The sequence below is a fragment of the Lithobates pipiens genome, unplaced genomic scaffold (assembly GCF_037356315.1).
Source record: "Lithobates pipiens isolate NorthernLeopardFrog02 unplaced genomic scaffold, aLitPip1_a1.2 Scaffold_1, whole genome shotgun sequence".
In the NCBI taxonomy this organism is placed as follows: domain Eukaryota; kingdom Metazoa; phylum Chordata; class Amphibia; order Anura; family Ranidae; genus Lithobates; species Lithobates pipiens.
In genome coordinates, this window is record NW_027507685.1 from 10,930,831 (window position 1) to 10,957,577 (window position 26,747).

At 40.8% G+C, this 26,747-nt stretch overlaps 1 protein-coding gene across 5 annotated transcripts in view; it reads right to left on the bottom strand.

The window, feature by feature from the left end:
• Positions 1-26,747, bottom strand: part of TENM1 (teneurin transmembrane protein 1) — a 912,904-nt gene that overhangs the window by 279,218 nt on the left and 606,939 nt on the right. For all 5 annotated transcript variants that reach the window (XM_077478732.1, XM_077478724.1, XM_077478714.1 and 2 more), the window contains one exon: positions 19,192-19,408. In XM_077478732.1, coding sequence (XP_077334858.1) covers positions 19,192-19,408 — 217 coding nt within the window. The remainder of the gene's footprint in view (positions 1-19,191; positions 19,409-26,747) is intronic.

The following is a 26,747-nucleotide window of genomic DNA, read 5'->3' on the forward strand; positions in this document are numbered from 1 at the left end:
GTTAATTATGATAGGATTTCATTTGATCTGTAAAATAACTGCATTAACATGTAATTTCAAAAGCTTACTGCAATAAAATTACACAATCCTTTGTCAGCTACTGTCAAAAAAGGTACTATATATATATATATATATATATATATATATTAATAGTCTGCCTGCTTTATCAGGGATTTAAAGCCAGTGCCCATGTTTTATGCCAAGGATATGCAATTAGCGGACTACAATTCCCATGAGGTATAGCAAGACTCTGACAGCCACAAGCATGACGCCCCGAGGCAGAGGCATGACGGGACTTGTAGTTTTGCAACAGCTGGAGGTCCGCTAATTGCATATCCCTGTTTTATGGCATTTTAAATAGCTTGTTTGGACCAAGCTGGTCGAAACAAACTATTTACGGTACTTTACTCAGATCCCTTTTACACTGAGCCGCCACCGGCGTCAGCGGTAAAGTGGCGCTGTTTTTAAAGCCATTTTACCGTTGTTTTAGCAGCGCTATTCAGCTGCTAGCGGGACTGGTTTTAAACCCCCACTAGCGCCCGAAAAGGTGTTAAAGCCTCCCCCAAAATGCCGCCAGAGCGGTGTTTTGCCGGCGGTATCACAGTGCTGCCCCATTGATTTCAATGAAACAAAAAAACACCCAAAAAGGAATGAGTGTATAACCTCTATGGGATATACACTCATTCCTTTTTGGGTGTTTTTTGTTTCTACGATTATAGGGAAGTGGGTTCATTTTGGCATTCTATATATATAGGGTGGACATCAACTCCTTTTTCTCATTTTATTGATTTCAATGGGGAGCAGCGGTGGACGAGCCGTGAGTTCACAGCTCCTAAGAAGCTGCTGGCAGGACTTTTTCTGACGCCCTGCCAGCGCACCACTCCAGTTTGAAAGCCCTCAGGCTTTCACACTTGAGTGAATGGAGCAGCTGTTTTAGGGCGTTTTGCAGGCACTATTTTTAACGCTATAGCACCTTCAAAATGCTCCAGTGTAAACGGGGTCTAAGCGCTGCTGTGTCTCTAAGCACTGTATGTACTGTATGTAACCTTTTGCCACATTTTGCTGGTTGAAGGCTGAAGAGTGGGAAATTTGAGTGGAGAGTGAAAAACTGTTTTTTTGCTGGCGATCAATTACTGTGATTACATTTTAAAAGAGAAGTATGGGTTTGTGTTTTTTCACATAATTATACTTGGGAAATGAATCATGAATTATTAGTATCCTCTACACATAGATTGATATGCACTTATGTCATAGATAGTAAAATACATATATGAGTTTTAAATTCAGGCCATGCAAATCACTCATTCCTTGCAGTATAAGATCACATAGCATATGCCTATAATAGTACAGACTCTAAAAAAACAGCTCTAAACAAAACACACACCCAGTGTATGAACAATAAGTCCGTGTATGTAAATCACAGCAAACTACTTTCAAAAACTGTGAATAAAGTCCTCCACAGATAAACCGTAAAGGATCATAGAAAATCCACTGCTGGGTCCATTTAAATAGTGCCCCTGGATGACGCAATTTTGTTGCGAAACGCGTAGGGATGAGCGATACGCTAAACGTCACCTCGTGTTTGTAACGGTTCCAGGAGAACGGGTCTGTCTGTATGCGTCCGGCCGGCGCAACGGACTCAAGGCTTTTGATCTTTTATACACTGTAAGTGCAATTTTACTTTTTTATCTCTAGTAATAAAGGGTTTTACACTATTTGGAGTTCTATCTTTCTTCTATGGCTTTGATGCTCCTACCCTGAGTCCCTCTGGATCTATAAGAAAGACCTCTGGGAGTGTTCTCTTCACAACCCTTATTTTGGAGTGGTGACGCAAGGAGAACACTGAGGACTTCTCTTGGCCGGAAGACGAGTTTATATGCAAAGGTTTTTTGTGACCCTCTGTAGTGGGGGGTCATGTCCTTCTGGTAAGTGGCAAATTTAATCGTGTTTTGGTGGTGGATCAAGCACTATTTAAATGGACCCAGCAGTGGATTTTCTATGATCCTTTACGGTTTATCTGTGGAGGACTTTATTCACAGTTTTTGAAAGTAGTTTGCTGTGATTTACATACACGGACTTATTGTTCATACACTGGGTGTGTGTTTTGTTTAGAGCTGTTTTTTTAGAGTCTGTACTATTATAGGCATATGCTATGTGATCTTATACTGCAAGGAATGAGTGATTTGCATGGCCTGAATTTATAACTCATATATGTATTTTACTATCTATGACATGAGTGCATATCAATCTATGTGTAGAGGATACTAATAGTTCATGATTCATTTCCCATTTTTTGCACAATTTGATGTTTATGTGATTTAGCGCGGCTTATTATTTTTCGTTTTGTTTTGCTGTATTTATGTGACACAGTTAAGCTGCAGCCAAATCTTTCGTATTTAAGAGTACCACATATGATTAACTTTTATGTTTCACCTTAGCGCAGTTTTTCCCCTTTTTTTCCATAATTATACTTACCTAGGTGGATGCAGCATCTGTCCCCCCCAGCGCCTCTACATGACTTAATTTACATTGCCAGTCTCAATCGTCTACAGGCAGAGCTGTCTACATAAATGTGGGTTGACTAATGCTCAGGGCTCTCTCTGGCTTTCTCTGCTGTTTGGTGAATGTTTAAGTCAGTGGTTCTCAACCAGGGTTCCCCCAGAGGTTGCTAGGCGTTCCTTCAGCATTGGGCAATTTCTGTCTCTCAGATAAGTTCCCACCGACACCATTGATCTTTTTAGCCTTCTATAAGGAGGTAATTCTTCCCAATTACCACAAGTGTAAGGACCAATCTTCCCACTGACCATTACACTAATGTATCACGAGTTGTAGATTTCAGATTTTTAGAAGGGGTTCCCCCGAGACCAGAGAACTATTTCAAGGGTTCCTCTGTGTTGAAAAGGTTGAGAAAGGCTGGTCTAAGTGCTGACATAACACAAAAAAGGTGATGCCTGTTTATTTTGGGGAACCCATTAGAGGGGCATTCTGTTAGTCTGTATCTGACCTGAGTTTAGTTGGCAGCTTGGACATGCTGATCTTTGGTTTGTTTTATCTTTTTGTACATATAAAAGTGCAGGACAAACCTACTTGGACTGTTTCTGGGTGTCCTTGTCCAATGCATGTTCCCCTTACGAAATACAGTATATTGTTGCTGTATGCAGTAATGTAATGCAATGTATTTTTCTACCCTGTGTATATATTATAGCCTCCAATTTTTCTAAGAAATATCCTCAGTTACTCATAACATGAATTACAACTTCACAAGTTCAAAATGTGTGTTTTTTATATTCAGAGGTGTGACTTGGCCCTTATTCCTTGTCTCTTTGTATAAGAAGTATTGAAATGCTCTTAAAACTGAAGAACAACTGGCATTTAACAGTTCACATAGTTCAGCCGGTGAGTTGATCTATGTGTCGTCTTAAATAAAGGTCAAGTATATCTGAGAGGCTTAAGACATTAGCTAGGTGGTCCGGCATTATTTTCTACTGCTGTGGCTCCTTGGACAGAAAATATATTACAGTAATTAACTCATGGGTCAGTAGTGACAGGTCTTAGTTTCCTACCATTTGTGTAATTGGATGAAGTATTAAAACTAAATACACTGGAACATATCTGTGAAATTTTTGTTTTCCCATTTCGTTATTACTTTCTCTTTCAATGGGATTTACTTAATTTTAGCAATACATGCTACTAAATCCAGAAATAGAAAGTGCATAAATAATTAGCAGACACCTAGATCACTAATAATTACTTTGTTTGAAAGAAGTCTTAGCCCTTGTACACACGGTCGGACATTCCGACAACCAAATCCGTCGGATTTTGTCTGATGAATTTTGTCTGACGGATTTTGTCCGAAACTGTTGCATACACACAGTCGGACAAAATTGTCAGAAAATCCGATCGTACGTAACGTGATGACATTATTTCGTTGAGACGGGGCTACGCTCAGGCTAGTAGCCAATAGCTTTGGTCTAGGAATTTTATCTGAGCATGCGTGGCACTTTGTCCGATCGGAAATTTTCTACACATGATCGGACAAAGTCTTATCGGATCATGTTGTCGGAAAATTTTATAGCCCAGCTGGAAAACTTGGTCCGTCGGTTACTCCGACAGAAACAGTCCGATGGAGCCCACACACTGTCGGATTATCCGACAACACGGTCCTATCGGACATTGTCCATCGGAATGTCCGACCGTGTGTACAAGGGCTAAGACTGAACCAGAGTTTAAAGTATTGCCATATCTCTACTAAGCATCCTGTTCAAAATACCCAGCATTCAAACACAGCTATGCTAGAATTATTTTTGTGTAATTAAGTTGCATTTTAGAAACCAAAGGGAAATTTGGAGACAATTAACTGGGTTACCATCCATATGATTAAAAATGGTAACTGATGTACCCTGTGACATAAAGGCTATAGTCAAAGAGATGTAAAGCAATGTGTATTCAACTGTCCGATAACCCCAAAACACTCTTTAGACCTCGGTCTCAATTTCACTATTTATAACTGGAAGAAGAAAAGAAAATTTGACTTGAAGAGAAGAATAAAAATGTTATTAACTTACATGAAATATAAATTGCACAAAGGTATCCCATAAAACATAGGGCCCAATGAGCAATATACACTATATTGTCAGAAGTATTGGGACGCCTGCCTTTACACACACATGAACTTTAATGACATCCCGTTCTTAGTCTGTAGTGGCCAATATTGAACTCTATTGGGTAGAAGAAATGGTGTGGTATAAAAGGTCATTTGAATGTCAGAATGTCCAAACTTGCCCATCACACTGCTCTCACAGATTGGAATATGCAATCAATAGATTGCGGAAACCGAACTATTATTCTCTCTAAATCCCCATCAAAGTTGACTCAAATTTTAGACAGCTCAACAGGAATTGACTGAAATTCCTGCCGTGTATGGACAGCTAAGAGTGTAGGGAATTGATGGGTGTAAAAGACTTGTTTGCCAACATCAAATCCACATCATAACACAAGATGGTGCAGTGTCAACAGCTACACCTATCGGTAGGCAGATTATACAGTATATCATTCATAGAGAGGCATCACAAGTTCTGTTTTGGATACTGCTTGTCCACCATGTTCTTAATCCTTATACACTTTATACAAGTGAGTAAAGCATGTAGCTACTCTAAAGAAGCCATATTTAGAGTGACATGCTAGTATTTCATCACACCGAGTATATAGTCCATCAGCATGCGGTCCCTTGATATACAGATGCCAGACAACATAACCTTATAATGAATATGTCACTTTGCCCATTTGGGTTGCCTCCCCACACACCAATACTTCTCTCAATAAGAATGAATGGATATGACAGAGGTACAAAGACAGAAAAGTAAAAGATTTAGGTGTGCTTCTGAGGGGAGAATGGAGGGTCATATAAAGTATAGCTGCACTAAATGTACAGTTATACTTTACGTTCTCAGCCTGAACATATAAAATTACTCCTTATATTGCACAAATGTCAAATAACCTTATAGGGGATCTGTCACATTGCCCGTTAAGAGAGAAGTGATGGGTTACCTTTATAGGCCACCTTCCCACACACAGATACTTCATCAAGGAATGAGTGGATATCACTAGGGATGAGCCCGATGTTCGCCGAACAGCGAACATTATGCAGTGTTCGCTGCAAATTTGAAAGCCGCGGTACACCGTTAAACTCTACGGGACACTAACATGAAAAACCAAAAGTGCTAATTTAAAGGCTTATATGCACGTTATTGTCATAAAAAGTGTTTGGGGACCCGGGTTCTGCCCCAGGGGAGATGTATCAATGCAAATAAAGTTTCTGATTTTTCATGTTCGTGGCCCATAGACTTTGACCACCTCAATACTGGGCACACCTCATTCCTGCACAGGCTATTTTTCAGCTTTCAGCGCTGTCACACTTTGAATGACAATTGCACGGTCATACTACACTGTAACCATGTGAAATTGTTATCATTTTCTTCACACATATAGGGCTTTCTTTTGGTGGCATTTAATCAATCCTGTTTTTTTTTTTTAAAAGACCAAAAATGTAGAAAAATGTTTTTCTTAGTTTCTGTCAGTACATTTTGTAAATAAGTAATTTCTCCTTCACTGATGGGCGCTGATGAGGCGGCACAGATGGGCACTGATAGGCTGCACTGATGGGCACTGATGAGGCGGCACTTATGGACACTGATTAGGAGGCATGAATATGCTGCACGTATGGGCATTGATAGGTGGCACTGATAAGTGGCACTAATGAGCACTGATAGACGGCACTGCTGGGTGGCACTGGTGGGCACTGGGCACAGATAGGTGGCACTGGTGGGCACAGATAGGCGGCACTGGTGGGCACGAATAGGCAGCACTGATGGGTGGCACTGATGGGCATTGATGGGTGGCATTGATGAGCAACAGTGATGAGCATTGATGGGCATTAATGGGCAGCAATGATAGCCAGCACTGACTGGCATCACTAATGGCCACTGATTGCTGGCACTTGTGGACTCAGATTGGTGGCAATTGTGGGTACTGGTTGGCACTGATTGCTGGCAGTGGTGGGCAATCATTGCTGGCACTGGTGGGCACTAATTGTAATCAGGGCACTGATGATCAGTGCCCTGATTACATCCCTAGCTTTCACCTGTGAGGGGATGCCGCTGATCGGCTCTCTTCTCCTCACACTCTATCAGTGAGGAGCGCCGATTACTGGCATCTCCATGTTTACATGTGAACAGCTTTGATTGGACACAGCTGATCACATGGTTAAAGAGCCAGGGGTGTGGCTCTTTACACAGATTTGGGTAGCGGGGGCACGTGAGAGCGGTCGTTCTGGGAGGCCATCATGACGTCCACCCAGAACAAGAGCCACACCGCCCAGCCATCATTTGACGGTGGGCGGGCAGGCAGGCAAGTGGTTAACGGTGTTTGCTTGTTCGTATAAATTCTTTGCCTGTTCGCATGTTCTGGTGCAAACCGGCGGGTGTTCATCCCTAGATATCACAGAGATACAAATAAGTATAAGGATTGGCTGGGTCTCTGGGGAAAGGGAGGAGGGTCAGTAAAGAAGCATAGCTGCATTAAAGTATAGTTATATTTTAGTCTCAGGGCTTGAACAGGTGCTAACCATACTGAAAAGTGTTACAGTAAAAGCTGTAAATGCCCTTCCATGGCACAAATGTCATATAACAACTCTAATCACAATCACTCATCCTCACATGAGTCATTTTATTATTCCAGAAGAAATACATTTGTGTAGCAAAACAGCACCTAGAGTGGGAGTGCTGGGAGATAATTATTCTGCCATTATCTGTCAGATATGAAAAGATAACACCTCTATACACCAGTGAGTGTCTCAAAGCTGAATTTAACAACTGTCTTAATGCCTAGTGCAGTGGAGCTGAAACTTTTTCATACATGTGTTAGACTGTAACATTTTCTCACGTATATTAAATTAGTTTTTTCATCGATTCCAAGACCTTTTAACCTGCAAAACCAGTGGGATAAAAAATAATAACTTTAATAGATTTTCAGAGCACTAGACTACCCAATCTTGAAGAAATGACTGCATTTATGCTCAAAATTATTCTAACTAATGTTTTGCTTTTTCAAGAAAGATGGTGAATGCGAAAATGCGCGTTAACCTTTGCTTCCCAGGAACACACTGTGAACAGGTAGTAATAATCCATTCATTATTCTATGCCCTGGCTCATTTATTTTGTCCCCTGTTTCCAACCGACTTTTCGTCGCGCTCTTTAATATTCTGCATATAATGCAATGCCCAGGTTTCTGTGATAAATCCATCAGAGCCATCATTATTCGTTGCGTTATCTCACAGCTCCATGATGCATTTATTTTATTTGCCATCATTCATACCTTATGAACACAGACTTGCCTTGGATCTCGTATTTTACATTCCACGCTGAATTACAGCAGTCATAAGAAGTGTGAAATTTTTTATTCGATGCGCATCTGCATTAAAGTGCCCTGCCAACCCCTTTGCTGTACATGTATTTATCTGCACTGAATAAGCTGTAGGTTTCTCTTCTGTTGATTTTCCTTAGTCCTGAACTAATTTCCTAAACTGAATACTGTAAAATTATGCTGTGTGTAACATGTTAAAGCACACGCATGTCCAGTTTTCTGCCAAAAAAATTAGATGCTCTAGCTATTACTGACAATGCATGCTTAGACCTAGTATTGCAAAAGTCAATGCCTAGGCTTTTTGTATTTGTACTTTTCCTTATACTATTGCTATGCTTAAAAGTAGCCATTAAAAAGATAATAATTCTAAAATTTGAATTCAAAGTTTTAATTCTAAATGACTCCACAATAGAAGATTCTACATACTTACCTTTCTGATGGGCAATGAGTTGAAGAGCTTAAAGTGGTTGTAAACCCTTACAAACCACTTTGACCTACAGGTAAGCCTAGATTAAGGCTTACCTGTAGGTCCAAGAAATATCTCCTAAACCTACACGGTTTAGGAGATATTTACCTGAAGACAGCCACCGCTGTCTACGGCGCATGGTACACTGGGTAAGCCGCAGATCGCAGCGATATGCGAGTGTCAGCTCCCATGCGAATGCTAAATTTTTCATGAATGGCTCCCATGTCAAAATGAACAACTTCCTCTGAGGAACATCCCCCCACCCTTTTGCTAGCAAATACAGTAGCATTTTCCACTTAAGATGCAGCAGGACAGACACCCACACGGGACCTGGAAGCTAGTAGAGATCACTGTAGTGATCTACTATGGTGATTTCCAGCTTCCACAGGTATCCCACAGGGATAGCACATACATACTAATATCAGTCCAAGCTTGACCAATGTAACTGTAAAAAAAATTTGACCAATGTAACTGTAAAAAAAATTTGGACCACCTAAACTTTATCTTTAATAAAGAGAACATCCCCCGCCCCTTTGCTAGCAAATACAGTAGCATTTTACACTTAAGATGCAGCAGGGCAGCTGCTCGGCATGGGACCTGGAAGCTAATGGAGATCACTGTAGTAGAGGTGTCTACTCCAGTGATTTCAAGCTTCCACGAGGTACCCACAAGTTTGACACATACACAGGGCTGGACTTACCATTGGGCTTGACTGGGCTCAAGCCCATGGGCCCCGCCCAACAGGGGGCCCCACCGAGATACATAGCCGAGTGTACTTGGACATAATACAGGGACTGGGCGTGACTGTAAGCCGAGCTGAGTACACCAGGTTACTCTTGGCTCCGCTCGGGACTGCGAGAGGACCAGAGAGCCGCCGAGATACACAGGACTCTGTATCTCCACGTCGCCATTTTTAAACTTCAAGACTGCAATGACAAGGCTACAAATGACAAGGCTACACTGACAAGGCTGCAAATGACACTGGACAAGGCTGCAGATGGATGGGCAAGGCTGCAGATGGACACTGATAAGGCTGCATTGATGGGCATTTAAATTAAAGTTTTTTCCTTAAACTTCCCTCCTAAACTTGGGGTGCGTGTTATGCTCCAATAAATACGGTAATGTATAGAAGGTAGGGCCCGAAAGTGACTCAAGCCCAGGGGCCCCCACCACCCTAAGTCCTGCCCTGCACATACATACATACATTGTTCCAAAAAATGTACATACCTAAACTCCAGTTTTAAGCGAACATTCTATTTTAAGTGAACATTTACTTTGCTTCTGCTAAACATATACACTAAACTTTTCTCCTGTTTTTTTTTTCTTTTGAACACCATATTTATCCCTTTTACCACTTGCAGCCAGCAGGTGCAGCTTTAAGGAGTATCTTAAACCAAAACCTTTCTTTTTAGATTTGTATAGAAGGCGAGAGGTCAGAACACCTTAACCACTGTCATTGAGAAAAAAAAAAATCTTCCAAATGTGACAGAGTTGGAGAAGGCAAAACTGTCAGGGTTTTTGACAATTTCCTACTCTGCAAAAAAGTAAAAAAAAAAAAAAAAAAGAAGTTGTGAATATACTTTAAGCAAATCTCAAAAGCTACAGTCTCAGACAGCAGAGATTGTGTTAAGCAGAGGGACCTACGTAAACCAAAAGAGGGACCCCCCCGACTAACAAAGACAGTAACATCTTACATGAAACAAAAAAGTCCTTGACTAAATACTGTGGATAGCCATGCCTTTCTAAAACAGAAGATGTTTACAATAAACAGTGGTCTTGATTTTGCTATAGGTTACTGTACATCGCTGTGGTTATGCACTACTGTCCTAATACCTAAGTCCATACTGTGACATAGGCACTTTCATATCTAGATGTGGAAAATGAGCCGACAACTGTTAGGGGTTTCTATTATATATTGAACTTTTTTTATCATCTATATGTAAATTTATTGCTGACTGTGCTGTGTCTGTGCAATAAATTTACATGTGACATTTAAACACTCTAGGGCAATTGAAAGCATGCTTATTAATTCCTTGCTGTACATGACCATGGTTTAAAAATCAGGTTACCCTGACGCTGCATGCATCAGCTTAATAGGCAGTTAGTGTTAGGGTTCAGGTTAAATTAGCACAACTATGCTTATGGCTCCAGGGTTTTTAGGGTAGAGTGTTAGACAGAGGTTAGGTGATAAAACCCAATTCCAGTCAAAATTTAACTTTTAGTTTTTTTTTTTTATTAACCACTTTCAGACCGGACCTTTTTGCTGGCTTAAGACCAGACCACTTTTTGCGATTCGGCACTGTGTCGCTTTAACTGACAATTGCGCGGTCGTGCGACGTGGCTCCCAAACAACATTGGCGTCCTTTTTTTCCCACAAATAGAGCTCTCTTTTGGTGGTATTTGATCACCCCTGCGGTTTTTATTTTTTGCGCTATAAACAAAAATAGAGCGACAATTTTGAAAAAAATGCATTATTTTTTACTTTTTGTTATAATAAATACCCCCCAAAAATATATACAAAACATTTTTTTCCCTCAGTTAAGGCCGATACGTATTCTTCTACATATTTGTGGTAAAAAAAATCGCAATAAGCGATTATTGATTGGTTTGCACAAGAGTTATAGCATTTACAAAATAGGGGATAGTTTTATGGCATTTTTTATTAATAATTTTTTTTTTACTAGTAATGGCGGCAATCAGCAATTTTTATTGTGACTGCAACATTATGGCGGACACATCTGACATTTTTGACACATTTTTGGGACCATTGTCATTTATACAGCAATCAGTGCTATACAAATGCACTGATTCCTGTGTAAATGACACTGGCAGTGAAGCGGTTAACCAGGGGGTGGCAGTGTAGGGGTTAAGTGTTACTAACTGTGGGGGGCTGGGCTTTGTGTTAGTGAACACTGATCTCTGCTCCAATCACATGGAGCATAGATCAGCATCACTTGTTGCTAGGCAGAACAGGGAGATGCTGTTTATAATGGCATCTCCCCATTCAGCCTCCCCGTGAGACGATCGTGGGTATCCCCGCGGCAATCGAGTCCATGGGACCCGCAACCAGACTCACAGGGGTCCCGACCGGCATGCAAGCGCACCGCCGGAGGCGCACATGCGATGGCAGGGCAGCATATAAAAATGAACGTACCTGTACGCCAATATGCCTGCCCGTGCCATTCTGCCGACGTATATCAGCGTGCGCCGGTCAGGAACTGGTTAAAGTAGGTAAGAGTCAAAACTTCTGTTGTGTTTTTTATAGCTGGTTGTGTCTCCATTGGGGAGATTTCTGTCTCTGTCAAGGAAATATCCCATAGAAAAAGAATAAGGTATTGTGCTGACTGGAACCCAACTGTCAATTAACAGGGAAAAAGAGGGTCAGGGGAGTGGTAGGGAACACCAGGTAAAGTGGATGCAGCTCCTCTGTCGCGATTTAGGCTGCAATATAAGCAGCAGCAGCTTCCAGAAGTGGCAAGATGGCTGCAGCTTCAAAAAGCACCTCTCTCTTGGCTGGGTGATGACAGGAAGTAAATAGGACATGGCTACATGTTTCAGGGCAATCATGAGCGCCTCCTTACCAAACCATCATCTTGCCACTTCTGGAAGCTGCTGTTGCTTATGTTCAAGCCTGAAGCCTGACAGCTTCACTTCCATCAAAAACTCTGCTTCAACTAGGCACATGCCTGCTAAGCTCCATAGCCTCACGGGGATCCTATGGAGGTCAATATGGGCCATGACAAGCCTTGATCCACTCTTATCTAAAGAGTGCATTTTTATTGTCTTTTATACTTTTTTTAAAAATAAATCACTACACCTAAATGGAGGTACCCTCCTGTGTTTGTTTTTTAAAGAAATATCCCATTACTTCTTTGTTCTTTGATACCCTGTCATTGGGAAATGATCTGTATGGTGGGGGTAGAGACAATAATAAAAATGGGACAGGGGTTATAACCCTTCCACCATCTGTACAAAACTAAAAAAGAAAACACAATTTTGGCTGAAGCAGGGTTTTAATGGCACACTTTAGGGGTTAATTTAAGGGGTTTATGATTAAGATTTAAAGTGGAATGTCACTTTTGGAGTTTTTTTTTGAGAGTGGGTACCTATTTCGGACAGAAGAGTTGAAGTTCAGCATCTTGGGACACATCACAAGTCTCAGGAGGCTGAAAAAACAGTTCAAATGTGCAGCGTTTTGCACATGTGCAATGGGGAGCAGGGCCGGGACAAGGGGTGGGCAGGAGGGATGGCTGCCCTTGGCGCAATGGTTTATTGCAGTGGTAGGGGGCACCCTGACCCTAACAATAAGACCCCTTTCACACTGGGGCATTTTTCATATGCTTTAGCGTTAAAAAAAGCGTCTGAAAGAAGCCGCAACTGCAATCCCAATGTAAAAGCCCGAGTGCTTTCACACCGAGATCCCTTTCACACTGGGGCGTATTTCAGGCGCTTTAGCGTTAAAAAAAGCACCTGAAAGAAGCTGCAACTGCAATCCCAATGTAAAAGCCCGAGTGCTTTCACACTGAGGCGCTGCACTGGCAGAGCGTCAAAAAAAGTCCTGCAAGCAGCTTCTTTGCAGCGCTTTTGGAGCGGTGAATACAACGCTCCTAAAGCGCCCCTTCCCATTGAAATCAATGGGAAGCGCCTGTAAAACGCCTGAAAAACGCCTAAAAACGCTATTGGCAGCAGCGTTTTGTGGGCGCTTTTAACCCTTTATTTGGCCACTAGCAGGGGTTAAAAGCGCCCCAATAACGCTAAAAAAACGCTGGTAAAGAGCTGCTAGTTTAAGCGGCACTTTACGATCGTTTTTCGGGCGCTGACATTGTGAAAGGGCTCTTAAAGCACTTGGGCTTTCACTTTGGGACTGCAGATGAGGCTTCTTTCAAGCGCTTTACAGGCACTTTTTTTAACGCTAAAGCGCTTGAAAAATGCCTCAGTGTGAAAGGGGTCTAAGGGAAAGGGGGGCGCATTTTGGTATCTTTGCCCTGGGCGCTGGGTGACCTTGTCCCGGCACTGCTGGGGAGCTGGCTATGAAACAGCAAGAAGTCACAGCCGGTTTCCCATAATCCAAAAAAAAATAAAAAAATAATGATTACTCGCAATGAATAATGAACTCCTAAAGGTATGTGTTCTAAATACAGTCCTGAGAATCTGCCCGGGGCCTGGGCGTTTTGTAGCACATATGTCAATATTTGCTTGAAAGGAGTAAAGTGCCATTGGCAAAGTAGGGAGTTTATCAATATCACTAGTTATTAATACTACTTTCCCTGATTAATGCTGCTGAAGCTGCGAGCGGTAAGAAGTCACATGAATCATGTAATTTATGCCCTGTATTCCTGTAAAAGACATATCCACTGAATGAAACAATGCACATGGCACTGACTTAAATTATAATTGTAAATGAAATGAAATAGATGAATCATTTATTGCTATATGGATGCTGCACACGTCACTGAATAAAATTGGGATTCAGGCCTGGTTGATAAATAAAACATACTGTATGTCCACTGACGTGCACACCATCCATTCACTTCATCCACAGAGGCATAATCAGTTTAGTTTGCTAAGATTTCCACCCATCTGACACATAACCACACACAGACTGACACTTTCATTTCAGCTATATATTATCTATAAATAATTCTCATTTTTACTAGAGTGTAATCTGACTGTAAATGTTTACTATTAGAATGTCATATATCTTCTAGCAGAAAACTGCTGCTTTCATTTAAAGATAAATATGTATATGATGCTTATAAATACATTTAGCAATAAAGCCAAGAAATGGTAGATTTCTTAAAGCGGTTATAAAGTCTAAACATTTTTTTTTTACCTTAATGTGTTTCTTGCATTAAGATACAAAATGTTTAGGTAGTAGTATCCTTCCTTCTTTTACTTACTTGAGCCCTCATTCAATCCAGCGCTGTGCAGCTCTTTTCTGCCCTCACTTCCCATTCTCTCGTGCTCTGCTAAGGCAGCAGGAGCCATTGGCCCCCTGCTGATGCCAATTAAGGCCATAAACAAGGGGCTGGGGGGGGGGGGGGCGGGTCAGAGTCCCGCTAACAAGGAGACTCTGGATTGAGCCTGCACAAATGCCCCCAGAGAAAGCTGCTAGAGGATGGGAGGAGCCAAGAGCTCCAGTAGGGGATCCGAGAAGAGGAAGTTTGAGCAAATTGTTCTATTCCATTGCACAGAGCAATTCAGTATAAACCTGTTTCTTATTTACAAAAAAAATAACATTTACAATCACTTTAAAGTGGAACTTAATACGAAAATGTAAACCATAGTTTTTGTTTGGATCATCTGTGAATTTATTGGTGACTGTTGCTCTTACCTCTCGTCCTAGTAACAACCATTTTCGGAGGAGTGCATTCTCCACGTTCCATTCGCAAATCCAGAGGTTCCCTCATCTACACTAAACAGCCTTGTACTCTCTCTGTATCATAGTTACATAGTTAGTCAGGTTGAAAAAAGACACAAGTCCATCCAGTTCAACCACAAAAAATAAATAAAAATAATAATAATAATAATAATAATATTTGGGCGGCACAGTGGTGTAGTGGCACAGTGGTGTCACCTAGCAGTAAGAAGGGTCGCTGGTTCAAATCCCAACCACGACACTACCTGCCTGGAGTTTGCATGTTCTCCCTGTGCCTGCATGGGTTTCCTCCGGATACTCCGGTTTCTTCCCACAATCTAAAGACATGCAGGTAATTGGCTTCTGTCCAAAATTGGCCCTAGTATATGACTGGGGACCTTGGATTGTGGGCTCCTTGAGGGTAGGGACTGATGTGAGTGTTCAATGTACAGGGACAATTGTAGACACTCACTCAGGTTGAACTAGATGGACTGGTGTCTTTATTCAACCTTACTAACTATGAATATAATACAATCCCATATACCCAATTCTATACCCACAGTTGATCCAGAGGAAGGCAAAAAACCCCAGCAGAGCATGATCCAATTTGCTAAAGCAGGGGAAAAAATTCCTTCCTGATCCCCCCGAGAGGCAATCAGATTAGTCCTTGTCTGATGCTCTGGAAACAATTTACGGCCCTGATAATTTAACCATATACTGTAACTTCAAGTGGTAGTAAACTCTGTTCTACCACTTGTACCTACAGGCAAGGCTTACCTGTAGGTACTGTGAATATCTCCTAAACTTGCAGGAGATATTCAGACTGCATGCAGCCGGTGACGTTACTGGCACATGCACTCTAAATATCTGACATGCATGGGAGTGACGTCATCGACCTCCGGTCACTCATGTAGCTGGAGGATGTGAACCTGGTGGGAAGATGTCAGCCCTCTCAGCAGTGACAGCGCAGCACTGGAGGGCTTGGCTCTAAGGTAAGTCTCTCATAATGTGCTAGTAGGCATTGTCTTGCAGGTTTTTTTGCCCCCCATCAACGGTGGTGTTCTACCACCTTAAAGATGAACGTTGGGCTGGAGACAGGGGTACCTTTGCAGTAGTTCCACTTTCAGACCGCAAAGGTTTAGTGCTCATTTTGTAAACGGGTTGATAAACGCCTTGTACCCCTGGGAGCTGGTGCTCTCTTCTGCTGTCTGAGGCTCTTGGGATGTGGGAAAACCTTTGACATCCTTATATACAATGCAAAAACCAATGGTCCTCAATTACACATGATGGCGTCAGGCTTTTACAACCAGTCAGGCAACAAATAGAAGTGGCTTCATTGGACCGGTGGATTAAGAATACTTAATCCTTCTAGTGCAGAGGGGGGCCGACCAGTGTTGCCACCTCCCAAAGTGAAATTCGCTGACAGAACACCAAACATTTACTGACATCACCCATTTCTTTACTGGCACAACATGCTACATTTACTGTCAAAGACACCCTTTTTTCATCTCACTTTAAAAAAAATACATACAATGACTGTTTTTGGTGCAAAGCAGTGCACATATTAATATTTAGGCTACAAGCATGTAGCTGGGGCTATTAACAATGTGTTTAAGGTATAACAAAAGACAAAAAATATATTTCTCCTTTTACATGAAGGTCAGGGTAATATACCCATCACAGAGTTATCTTTTACATCAGAGTCTGCAGGGTTCCTCTTTACAGTACAAGGGTAAACTCTGCACACCCTAATGTAAAAGGGAACACTTTGGACTGTGATGTAAAGGGGAAATCTGTGGATTCTAATATAAGGAGGAATGCTGTAGACTCTGATGTAAGAGGGGTCTCTGGTCACCAGAGCCCCACTTTACATAACAATCCACAAAGCTCTCCCTTTCATCACAGTACACAGAATTCCCCTTTGCATCAGACTGCAGAGTTCCCATTTATATCAGAGTCCGCAAAGTTCTCCCTTACATCAGAGTTCTCTTTACATAAGAGTTAGCAAGGTTCCCCATTACAATATAAGGGGGGAACTCTGATGTAAAGTGGAATGCTGCAGGCTATGATGTAAGGGGGATGCTATGGTGTAAAGGGGAACTCTGATTTAAGGTGGTCTCTGGTCACCAGAGCCCCCTAACATTTGTCCACAGCATTCCCCGTTACATCATGGTTTGCAGTGTTCCCCTTTACATCGGATTTCCTACTTACATCAGGGTCTGCACTCTGCAGCATTGCCTTTTACACCAGAGTTCCCCTTTTCATCAGGGTCTGCAAAGTTCCCCTTTACACTGGAAGGGTGATCCTGCAGACTCATTAAAAGGGGAACTCTGATGTGGGGGGGGGGGGGGGTATGGTGACCTCAGACCAACTTCTGCAGAGTGAATACAATAAGCTAATAGGAAATCCAGCAGAAGAGATTGTCTATGTGCTATTTGTAAAAGGCACCAAGCAGGAGCCATAATTAAACTGTGCACCTGCCTGGGCCACCCACTGCCTGATCCCGCTCAAGCCTGCCTGAGCCCAGCCAGTGCATGCGCAGTTCCAAAGCCGGCCCACAGCCATATTTTTTACAGGAAGCCACCGCCCATAACGGGCATCTACAGACAAATCGTAAAATCATGTAAAAAAATGTCCGTAACTATCCATACATTTACAGATGGTTGGCAGCCCTGGAAACGACTACAAAGGGTAACTTTTTTCTTGGACCTTCATTTTAATGTATAGGACTGTAATTAGTACTAATGCTATCATTACTATGTATAATAATAATAATAATAATAATAATAATAATATTTATACAATGAAACTAGATGAAGCACAACGAAGTTACAGTCACTGGGGTTGATTTACTAAAGGCAAATAGACTGTGCACTTTGCAATTGCAGTTGCATGCCACAAGAGACTTTGCTCACTTTGCAACAAAGGAAAAAAAATTGATTTTAATGAATTTTTGCTTGCACATGATTGGATGATTGAAGATAGCAGAGCTTCCTCTCATTTACTAAGCCCTGAATACCTTTGTAGAGTGCAAGCACAATTGCAAAATGCGCAGCCTATTTGTCTTTCTTTCAAATGCCGCGTACACACGATCGAATTGTCCGGCAGACTTAGCCCTTGTACACACGGTCGGAGATTCCATCGCAATGTTTCCTATCGGACCGTTTTGTCGGATATTCCGACTGTGTGTGGTCTGCGTCGGACTGTTTCCGTCGGAATAATCGACGGACCAACTTTTCCAACTTGCCGGTAAAATTTTCCGACAAAATGCTCCTATCGAACATACTCCGATCATGTGTAGCCTACTCCGACGGACAAAGTTCCACGCATGCTCAGATCAAATTCCTAGGCCAAAGCTATTGGCTACTAGCCTGAACTTAGTCCTGTCGTAACGAAATAACGTCATCACGTTATGTACAATCGGATTTTCCGACAACTTAGTTCGACCATGTGTATGCAACATCACTTCCGGACCTCTTCCAGAATTAATCCGTCGGAATTACTCCGACAGATTTGGTTGTCGGAATCTCTGACCGTGTGTACAAGGGCTAAGTCCGGCAAACAATCCGCCGGACTTTCTAACGAACGGACTTGGCCACACACGGACACTCCCAAAGTCCAGTGATTTCTAACGCGATGACGTACAGCACGTACGACGGGACTAGAAAAAGGAAGTTCAATAGCCAGTAGCCAATAGCTTCCTTCTCGTACTTGCTTCTGAGCATGCGTCATTCTTAGTCCGCCGGACTAGCATACCGATGAACAGATTGTCTGCTGAAAGACAAGTCCAGCGGACAAATTTTGAGTCAAAACTACTTTCTAAATCCGCCGGACTTTACAATGAAAAAGTCCGCTGGAGCCCACACATGATCGAATTGTCCAGCATAATGCGGTCCAGTGGACTTACAATTCGGTCGTGTGTACGCAGCAAAAGTCTATAAAGCACCCAAAACAATACAAACTGTGGGCTTTCTTGGACATTATCTGCTAAATAATTTATAGTAATTCAGTTTTTGATATGCATTTTAAAGACAAACGTATTAATGTATGACATCTACACACTGAAGAGCAATAGCTATAAGAAGATACAATTTAAAAAAAATCATTCATTTTTTGCTTACTATGCCATGATCATATTCAAGTAAAGACTCATAATTATGTTTTACATGAAACTGAGTAAAAGAGAGAAGATTCAGAAATGCAATGAGAAAACAGTAAGAACATGAAGAGGTAAACGTACGGCTCTCTCTGCATGGGAGATTTCAGTCACATTAAATGTTTGTGTGTATTTTGAATTATTTATATCCTAGAAAATCATGAACAAGTACACTATTCCATTAAACCATCTCTGAGGAGGAAAATGTTTGTCAATATACGATAATGTGCTGTCATATTTGTCTGTGATCGCTGTGTCCTGGTGATGTCATACATGTAAGGCCATACCTACCTGCTGTCAAGGCTGATTTCTCCAGGAATGACATGAGTACCGTCCTTGCCAATAAGAAATCTAATCCTGTCATAGAAGAGTCTCGGAGGATGCTGGGAGAAGGGTGGCTGGCTTTGCTGGATGAGGTCTAATGGGTCAGGTGAACCTTGACAGAGAGGACTGGAGAAGCAATTGGCTTGCTGGCAGCAATCAGGATCTACACAATCTGTCAGACCATCTGTAATGGATGAAATTACCATAAATCAGCCAATGTAAGTCTACTGAGATTTCATGGAGCAGGGCAATGAAAAAGCAGCAATGCTAATGAATGCTAAAACAAGGGGTTAAGACCTACTAGCTAGTTGATGTTAATATTCCAAAAGCAGAAAAAAAAATACTGAAATTACTTTAAATCACTGAATTAATGAGCCATGATCTTACCTATTAAATACTGCACAACAGACATACAAAGATGCCTATAAAATTTAATACAGATTTCAACATTATTAACTTTTGATGTGAATCACATATTTAAGGTGTTTTGTTTTTCTTTTCTTTTGTACATTCTTTACTTACTGCATTTATTTGTAAAAACATCAGAAATGTAGAGATTATCTTTATTTACACGAATAAGTACGTTTTTAAAGATTACTAGTCATACACTGTATGAAAACATTGGCTACATTATAACAAAAGCAAATATACAGTATTCTTAAAGAAGGGTTCCTAAGGGGATCTATAAAGTGCAAACAAATGTAAACAGATAAAAAAGTACAAAGTGATAAATATTAAAATTGAAATAAATCCATATAGTGTCCTTGTAAATAAATAAATAATTTGTGAAACCAATGTGCCAGTCCACTTTTGAAATAGTGAGAATGGATGTATAAATTAAGTATGGTAATCTCTTCAGAAACATACACCTCTGTGCATATTATCAGACTCCTGTGTTCCCTCCACTGGTTGTGCCCTCACCTTATATTCTATAAAATCATGCCTTTGCAAATGGTTAATTCTCTGGATCTCTCTTCTTAGTATTTCTCCACCTTAGCGATGCTGCTTGTGAACTCCTTAAACCACTTTGTTGCTCACTTTGAGGATCAAAATCTAAGATGTGGAACCCATAGTGAAGAACTTTACTATGGGTTCCACATCTTAGATTTCTATCCTCAAAGTGAGCAAAAAAGTGGTTTAAGGAGTTCACAAGCAGCATCACTAAGGAGGAAAAATAAGAGAAGAGAGAAGAGTTACAGAGCATTAACCATTTACAAAAGCACGATTTTATAGAACATAAGGTGAGGGCACAACCGGTGGAGGGAACACAGGAGTCTGATAATATGCACAGAGGTGGATGTTTCTGAAGAGATCGCTTAATTTATACATCTGTTAACACTATTTCAGAAGTGGACTGGCACGTTGGTTTCACAAATAATTTATTTATTTACAATGCCACTATATGGATTTATTTAAATTGTAATATTTACCACTAAACACTTTATTTATCTGTTTACATTTTTTTACACTATATATCCCCTTAGGACAGTGTTTCTCAACTCCAGTCCTCAAGGCGTCCCAATAGGTCATGTTTTCAGGATTTCCCTGGTGTGGTAATTACTAGGGCAGTGAACTTGATCATATCACCTGTGCAAAATATTGGAGAGCCTGAAAACATGACCTGTTGGGGCACCTTGAGGACTGGAGTTGAGAAACCCTGCCTTAGGATTTTCTTATGTATACAGTTAAGCGCTGCACTTATTTGTTAAAACCAATTTGGGACTTAGGGGTATATGAACCCCTGATTTTCTACCAATGACTTTGACCATTTTTGTGAACCAATATATTTATTCACATATTATTCCAAAAGTAGAAAAATGTTGTACATACAACCATCAAGTTTGTTTATAGGTATACAGTAAGTCCATTTCGATTGATAATGGCATTATATATCCTTGAAAGCATGTGGACTGGAGTTCTCATCATTTGTGTAGATTAGATTCATGTGTTGTTTTAGAAGTATATTTCAACTAGAGTGGAACTCCAGGCATGTTACCCACCCCCTGCATTTTTAATTTCCAAAACTCCTCTGCACACCTTTTTTTCTTGCAGTCCCCTTATGCCAATCCAATGACATCACAAGGATTTCCTCCTCTTCCTCCATAACTAGCAGTGGGCAGGAATTCTTTCAGGACTGAGTGGTGCTCACATAACCACTACTCAGTCCTGGAGTACTGTAAGCCTAGTCTTTGTAATGGCACGCCCTTGGGTGGGAGGTATAAGTGACAGGCTGGGCTGACAAGAAATGGGAGTTTTTATTGCTCTCTGTGATCCTGTTGGGAAGATTATCCACACTTTCTATAGTACAAAAGAAAACATTTTGCCCATGGAACTTTTGTGAGCTACAATAAAAAAAATAAAAAACTATTTACATAAAATATACAAAATGTATTCCGTATTAAAATTAAAAACTACACATAGTAAGTGAAACATAGGTCATATTAAAAATAGACAAAGTATATATATTGGTTAAATATGAACAAGATTGCAAAGATAGTCAAATGAGTACATATTGAACTGGTTTCTCAACACGTTTCGTGAAGCAACGCTCACTTTCTCAGGAGCAGTCAAAACCAATATATCCATGGAGAGACCATGTCAAAAAGATAATGGAAATAGGAATACTTATAAACCTGCTAAGGGTAGAGATCATGAAATCCACTCCTGCAGTTAGTATTACATATCAGCCTAGGAAATTAGGGAAACAAAATCCAAACAATGTATTCAAATATATTTGCAATATTGTTCATATTTAACCAATATATGGCAACGTATATCTGTACTTTGTCTGTTTTTATTGTGACATTTGTATTATTTACTCTAATTTTTAATTTTAATACGGAACACATTTAGTTTATTCTATGTTAATTGGTATTAATTTACATAATTAGTTCCATGGCCACAATTTTTATTTTTGTACTGTATAAAATTAGGGACTGAGCTCCGCCAACATCTTTCGCAATTGTGGCCCCATCTAGTTTATGTTTCCATACTTCCTGTCATGACAGGAAGTGATGGAAATCTTTGCAAAGAGGACTCTGCTAGCTAAACAGCTGTAGGAGCCAGTCATATCTGTCCTTCCTGAAGGCCTAGAATCTAAGTCAATTAGAATTCAAGGCAGTGTCTTGCCTGGTCCCAACACCAGTCCTCTTTGATCCCTCTAAAGCCTAAACCCACAATGAAGCATAAGCCCTTGTAAACACGGTTGGACATTCCGACAACAAAATCCGTCGGATTTTGTCTGACGGATTTTGTCCGAAACTGGTGTTGCATACACACGGTCGGACAAAGTTGTCGGAAAATCCGGTTGTTCGTAACGTGATGACGTTCATTCGTCATGACGGGACTGCGTTCAGGCTAGTAGCCAATAGCTTTGGTCTCGTAATTTGATCTGAGCATGCGTCCAATCGGAATTCTCTACAAACGATCGGACAAAGTCCGATCGGATCATGTTGTCGGAAAATTTTATAGCCCAGCTCTAAAACTTTGTCGGTCGGATATTCCGACGGAAACAGTCCGATGGAGCCCACACACGGTCGGATTATCCGACAACGCATTCCGATCGGACATTTTCCTTCGGAATGTCCGACCGTGTGTACAAGGACTAAGAGGGAGGCTGCACACCATACAGTCATGTGACGAGAGACTGCAATTCTTCCCTGTAAGAAGCCAGGGAAATCTGTCTGGAATGTATTATCAAAAATACAGAATAACTGTAAAATGTCTTCTTAAAAAGCTATAGTGAGCCCATTTTGTGTAGAGCCAGTATGGTACTCTGCTATTATACAGTGCACTGGAAATTACTTTAATGAAAAGAACTTAAAGATGAAACTGTACTTTATATATATATATATTTGAGATTAAATGTTTCTTTAAAAAAATGCTAATTGCCCTAATTTAAGCATAGATTAAAAGATTTGAGTGGCTCATGTCATTCTACAAAAGTCCCATCATCGTTACACTGCTGTTTTAGCTTTAAAGAATTGACACAATCAAATATATTAGATGGAAAATCGTCCCTAATGACAGCTTGAACTTTGCTTTATGGGAATGTTAATATAAAAAGACTAAAATTTCCATGTGGGTAACACCCTAGCACTCAAGTACATTAAAATGCTGAGCTACCGTTCAGCAAATTTCTAAGCTTTACTGGATCTCACCATCTGGCTAAAAACAGACAGACCAACAGTGATTTACAAGCATTAATGCCGGAAATAACTGCAGTCATCATAAAGAAAAAAATGCTATATTTAGATCTGAAAATTTAATTGAACGATGAAAAACAACATAGGAAAATGCACATTTAATCAAAAAAAGCCTATACAATTTACATATAGGTAATGTATAACCTATGTTTCCACTGACTTAACCATAGCCATAGCACCCCACAGCTGCTATGGAGCCTGGGGGTGAAAGGGAACCCCAGTAGGCAAATAAAACGACATTTGTGTGCATGTGAAAGTAGCACAAACCCAGTATTGTATCATTAGGGATTACAGAGGTTACTGTTGACACTGACCCTTTCCCCCCATGAGATATTTTCATTCAAGAAAAGCTGATGTCATATTTAGAAATACCTTGCTAGACTCATTGTTGCTAGACACAGATCCCCCTTAGCAGGTTTTGCAGTATAGAGCGTTTCCTTAGCTGTCTTAGCCCTTGTACACACGGTCGGAGATTTCGACAACCAAATCCGTCGGATCTTGTCCGAAACTGTTGCATACACACGATTGGACTAAGTTGTCGAAAAATACGATCTTTCAGAACGTGATGCCGTTATTTAGTTACGATGGGACTACATTCAGGCTAGTAGCCAATAGCTTTGATGTAGGAATTTGATCTGAGCATGCGTGGCACTTGGTCCGATAAAAATTCTCTACACATGATCAAACCAGTTGGTTGGGAAATATTTCCAACAAGTTGGAAAATTGGGTCCGACGGATATTCCGACGGAATCAGTCCGATGCATACCACACACAGTCGGATTATCCGACAACACGGTCCGATAGGACACATTCCGACGGATTCTCCGGCCGTGTGTACAAGGGCTTAAGGTGACCATACACTATACAATCTGATTGTACAATCTTCTTTATACCTACTATCAACTACAGTATATAGTGCATAGGCCAGCTGGATTTGATATAAACTGGATTTTTTTTTTTTTTCAGGCTGTACTCCTATTACATATTCTTGGGAAACCTATTGGTGGTCAAACACACTTCAATTTTTCTAACTGATCTATGTGCAATTTGATCAAAATGATCAAATCAACAAATAATTGAATAGCCACACATTCCCTTCTGATCAATTTAGACTTGATTATGACTGGATCCAATCAAGTTGATTGGCCAGAACAGAAACTGAGAAAATAAAACACTAAAGTGCTTTATTCATGACTCAAATCATATGTCCATTGATCAAATTATAAGACAGCATGGCGGAAACAGAGATGCGATCAATATCTTACGAGTCTATCTTGATTGTATTAACCTAAATCCACTTCCCTGTATGTGGCATATCAATTAGTTTGTAGGGATAGATTGATTATTCATATCATACAAGATTGATCAGAAAATAAATAAATTATTTATCAAAGCATGTGTGATGTACAATTAGATTGTATAGTGTATGGCCAGCTTAAAGAAAGCCTTATGCTGGGAGATCACACTGACTGCAGAAAGAATGATGTGCTGCTTCTTTGTTTGGGGAAACAATTGGGGGCACCCCGTTAGTAAGGACCTGACATAAGTCTACATACTGACTTGGACATTCAGGTGTTTTGTTTATATTAAGGGATTAACCACTTGACCTCTGGAAGGTGTACACCCCTTCATGACCAGACCATTTTTTGACACTGCGTTTAACTGACAATTGCGCCGTCATGCAACACTGTACAGAGACTAAATATATATCATTCTTTCCCAACAAATAGAGCTTTCTTTCCGTGGTATTTGATCACCACTGTTTTTTTTATTTTTTTGTGCAATAAATTATAAATGACCGAAATTTAAAAAAAAAATATTTTTTACTTTTTTCTTTAAAACATATCTAATAAAAAAAAATGTAAAAAAAACGTTTTTTTCATGAATTTAGGCCAATATGTATTCTGCTACATATTTTTGGTAAAAAAAAATCCCAGTAAGTGTATATTGATTGGTTTCGTGCAAACGTTATAGCATCTATAAACTATGGGAATATATACTGGAAAAACATTTTTTTTACACTAGTAATGGCGACGATTGGTGACTTATAGCGGGGCTATGATATTGTGTATATGACACTTAGGCCGCGTACACACGCGGGGACTGTTCGCTCAACTTTGTCCGCTGAACAGTGTTTCGGCGGACAGTCCGCTCGTGTGTGGGCTTCAGCGGACAGTTTCAGCGGACAGTCTGACGAACAAAGTTTTTCGGAAATTCAGAAAAACTGTCCGCTGAAACTTGGTTTGAGCGGACAGTCCGCCCGTGTGTAGGCTTGTTCGTCAAACTAAGTCTCGCGCATGCTCAGAAAGAATTTACACGCCGAAGGTTGCATTGCAGTGTATAGGACGTCGTTTTCTAGTCCCGTCGTACGTGCCGTTCACGTCTTTGCGCACGGTTTCAGCGGACTGTTCGTTCGTCGTGTGTGGGCAAGTCCGTCCATGCTAATTTTGAGCGGACTGTCCGCTGAAACTGTTTGACGAACAAAGTTGAGCGAACAGTCCCCACGTGTGTACGCGGCCTAACTGACACTTTGTGGGAACCGGTGACACTAATACAGTGATAAAAAATATACACTGTCACTGTACTAATAACACTGTCTGAGAAGGGATTAAACATCTAGGGCGCTCAAAGGGTTAAATGTGTGCCTAGCCAGTGTTTTTGTGTGTGCTATGTGTGGTGCTTTTACTAGTGTGGTGCTTTTACTCTTTCTCCTCGCCAATCAGCTGGTGCCAATGTACATCCATTGGCCAGCACCCGCTGATGGGCCTGTGCTGTGTGTCTAATCACAGCACAAGCGGAGCAACCCCTTCCCTGGAAGTGGCAGGTCATGAACTAGGTACATGATCTGGCACAGGAGAGCCACTTTTCTGCCATATAATGGCATTATGCGATCGGTAGTAGTTAATGTCCAAAGCCCTCCTGCTTTAAACTGTTTATTTAGCGCCATGCTGAATAAAAGTTCAATACAAACATTCTTGAACTGTTCCTGGGTGTCCCTGTCTTTTGCATGTTTTTTTTTTACAAGTAGAAAATATTTATTGAGAGAGAAAAAAAAAAAGTCAGATACAATCAATGCAGCTCATTGTACAATAAAATAACAAGGGAAACATAAGTAGAGACTAACCAAGCCACCATGCACAATCTTCCTAGAAAGGGCCATACCCAAAAGGCTCATCAAAACTATTACATAGTTTGTTAGTAGTCACCAAGACCGGCGGGATGGGGATGGGTAGGTTGATGGGAGAGCAAATTGGATCAGTTTCTTGATGTGTTTGCTGTTTAGAAGATCAACAGATCCCCACCAGCTAATATGGTGGA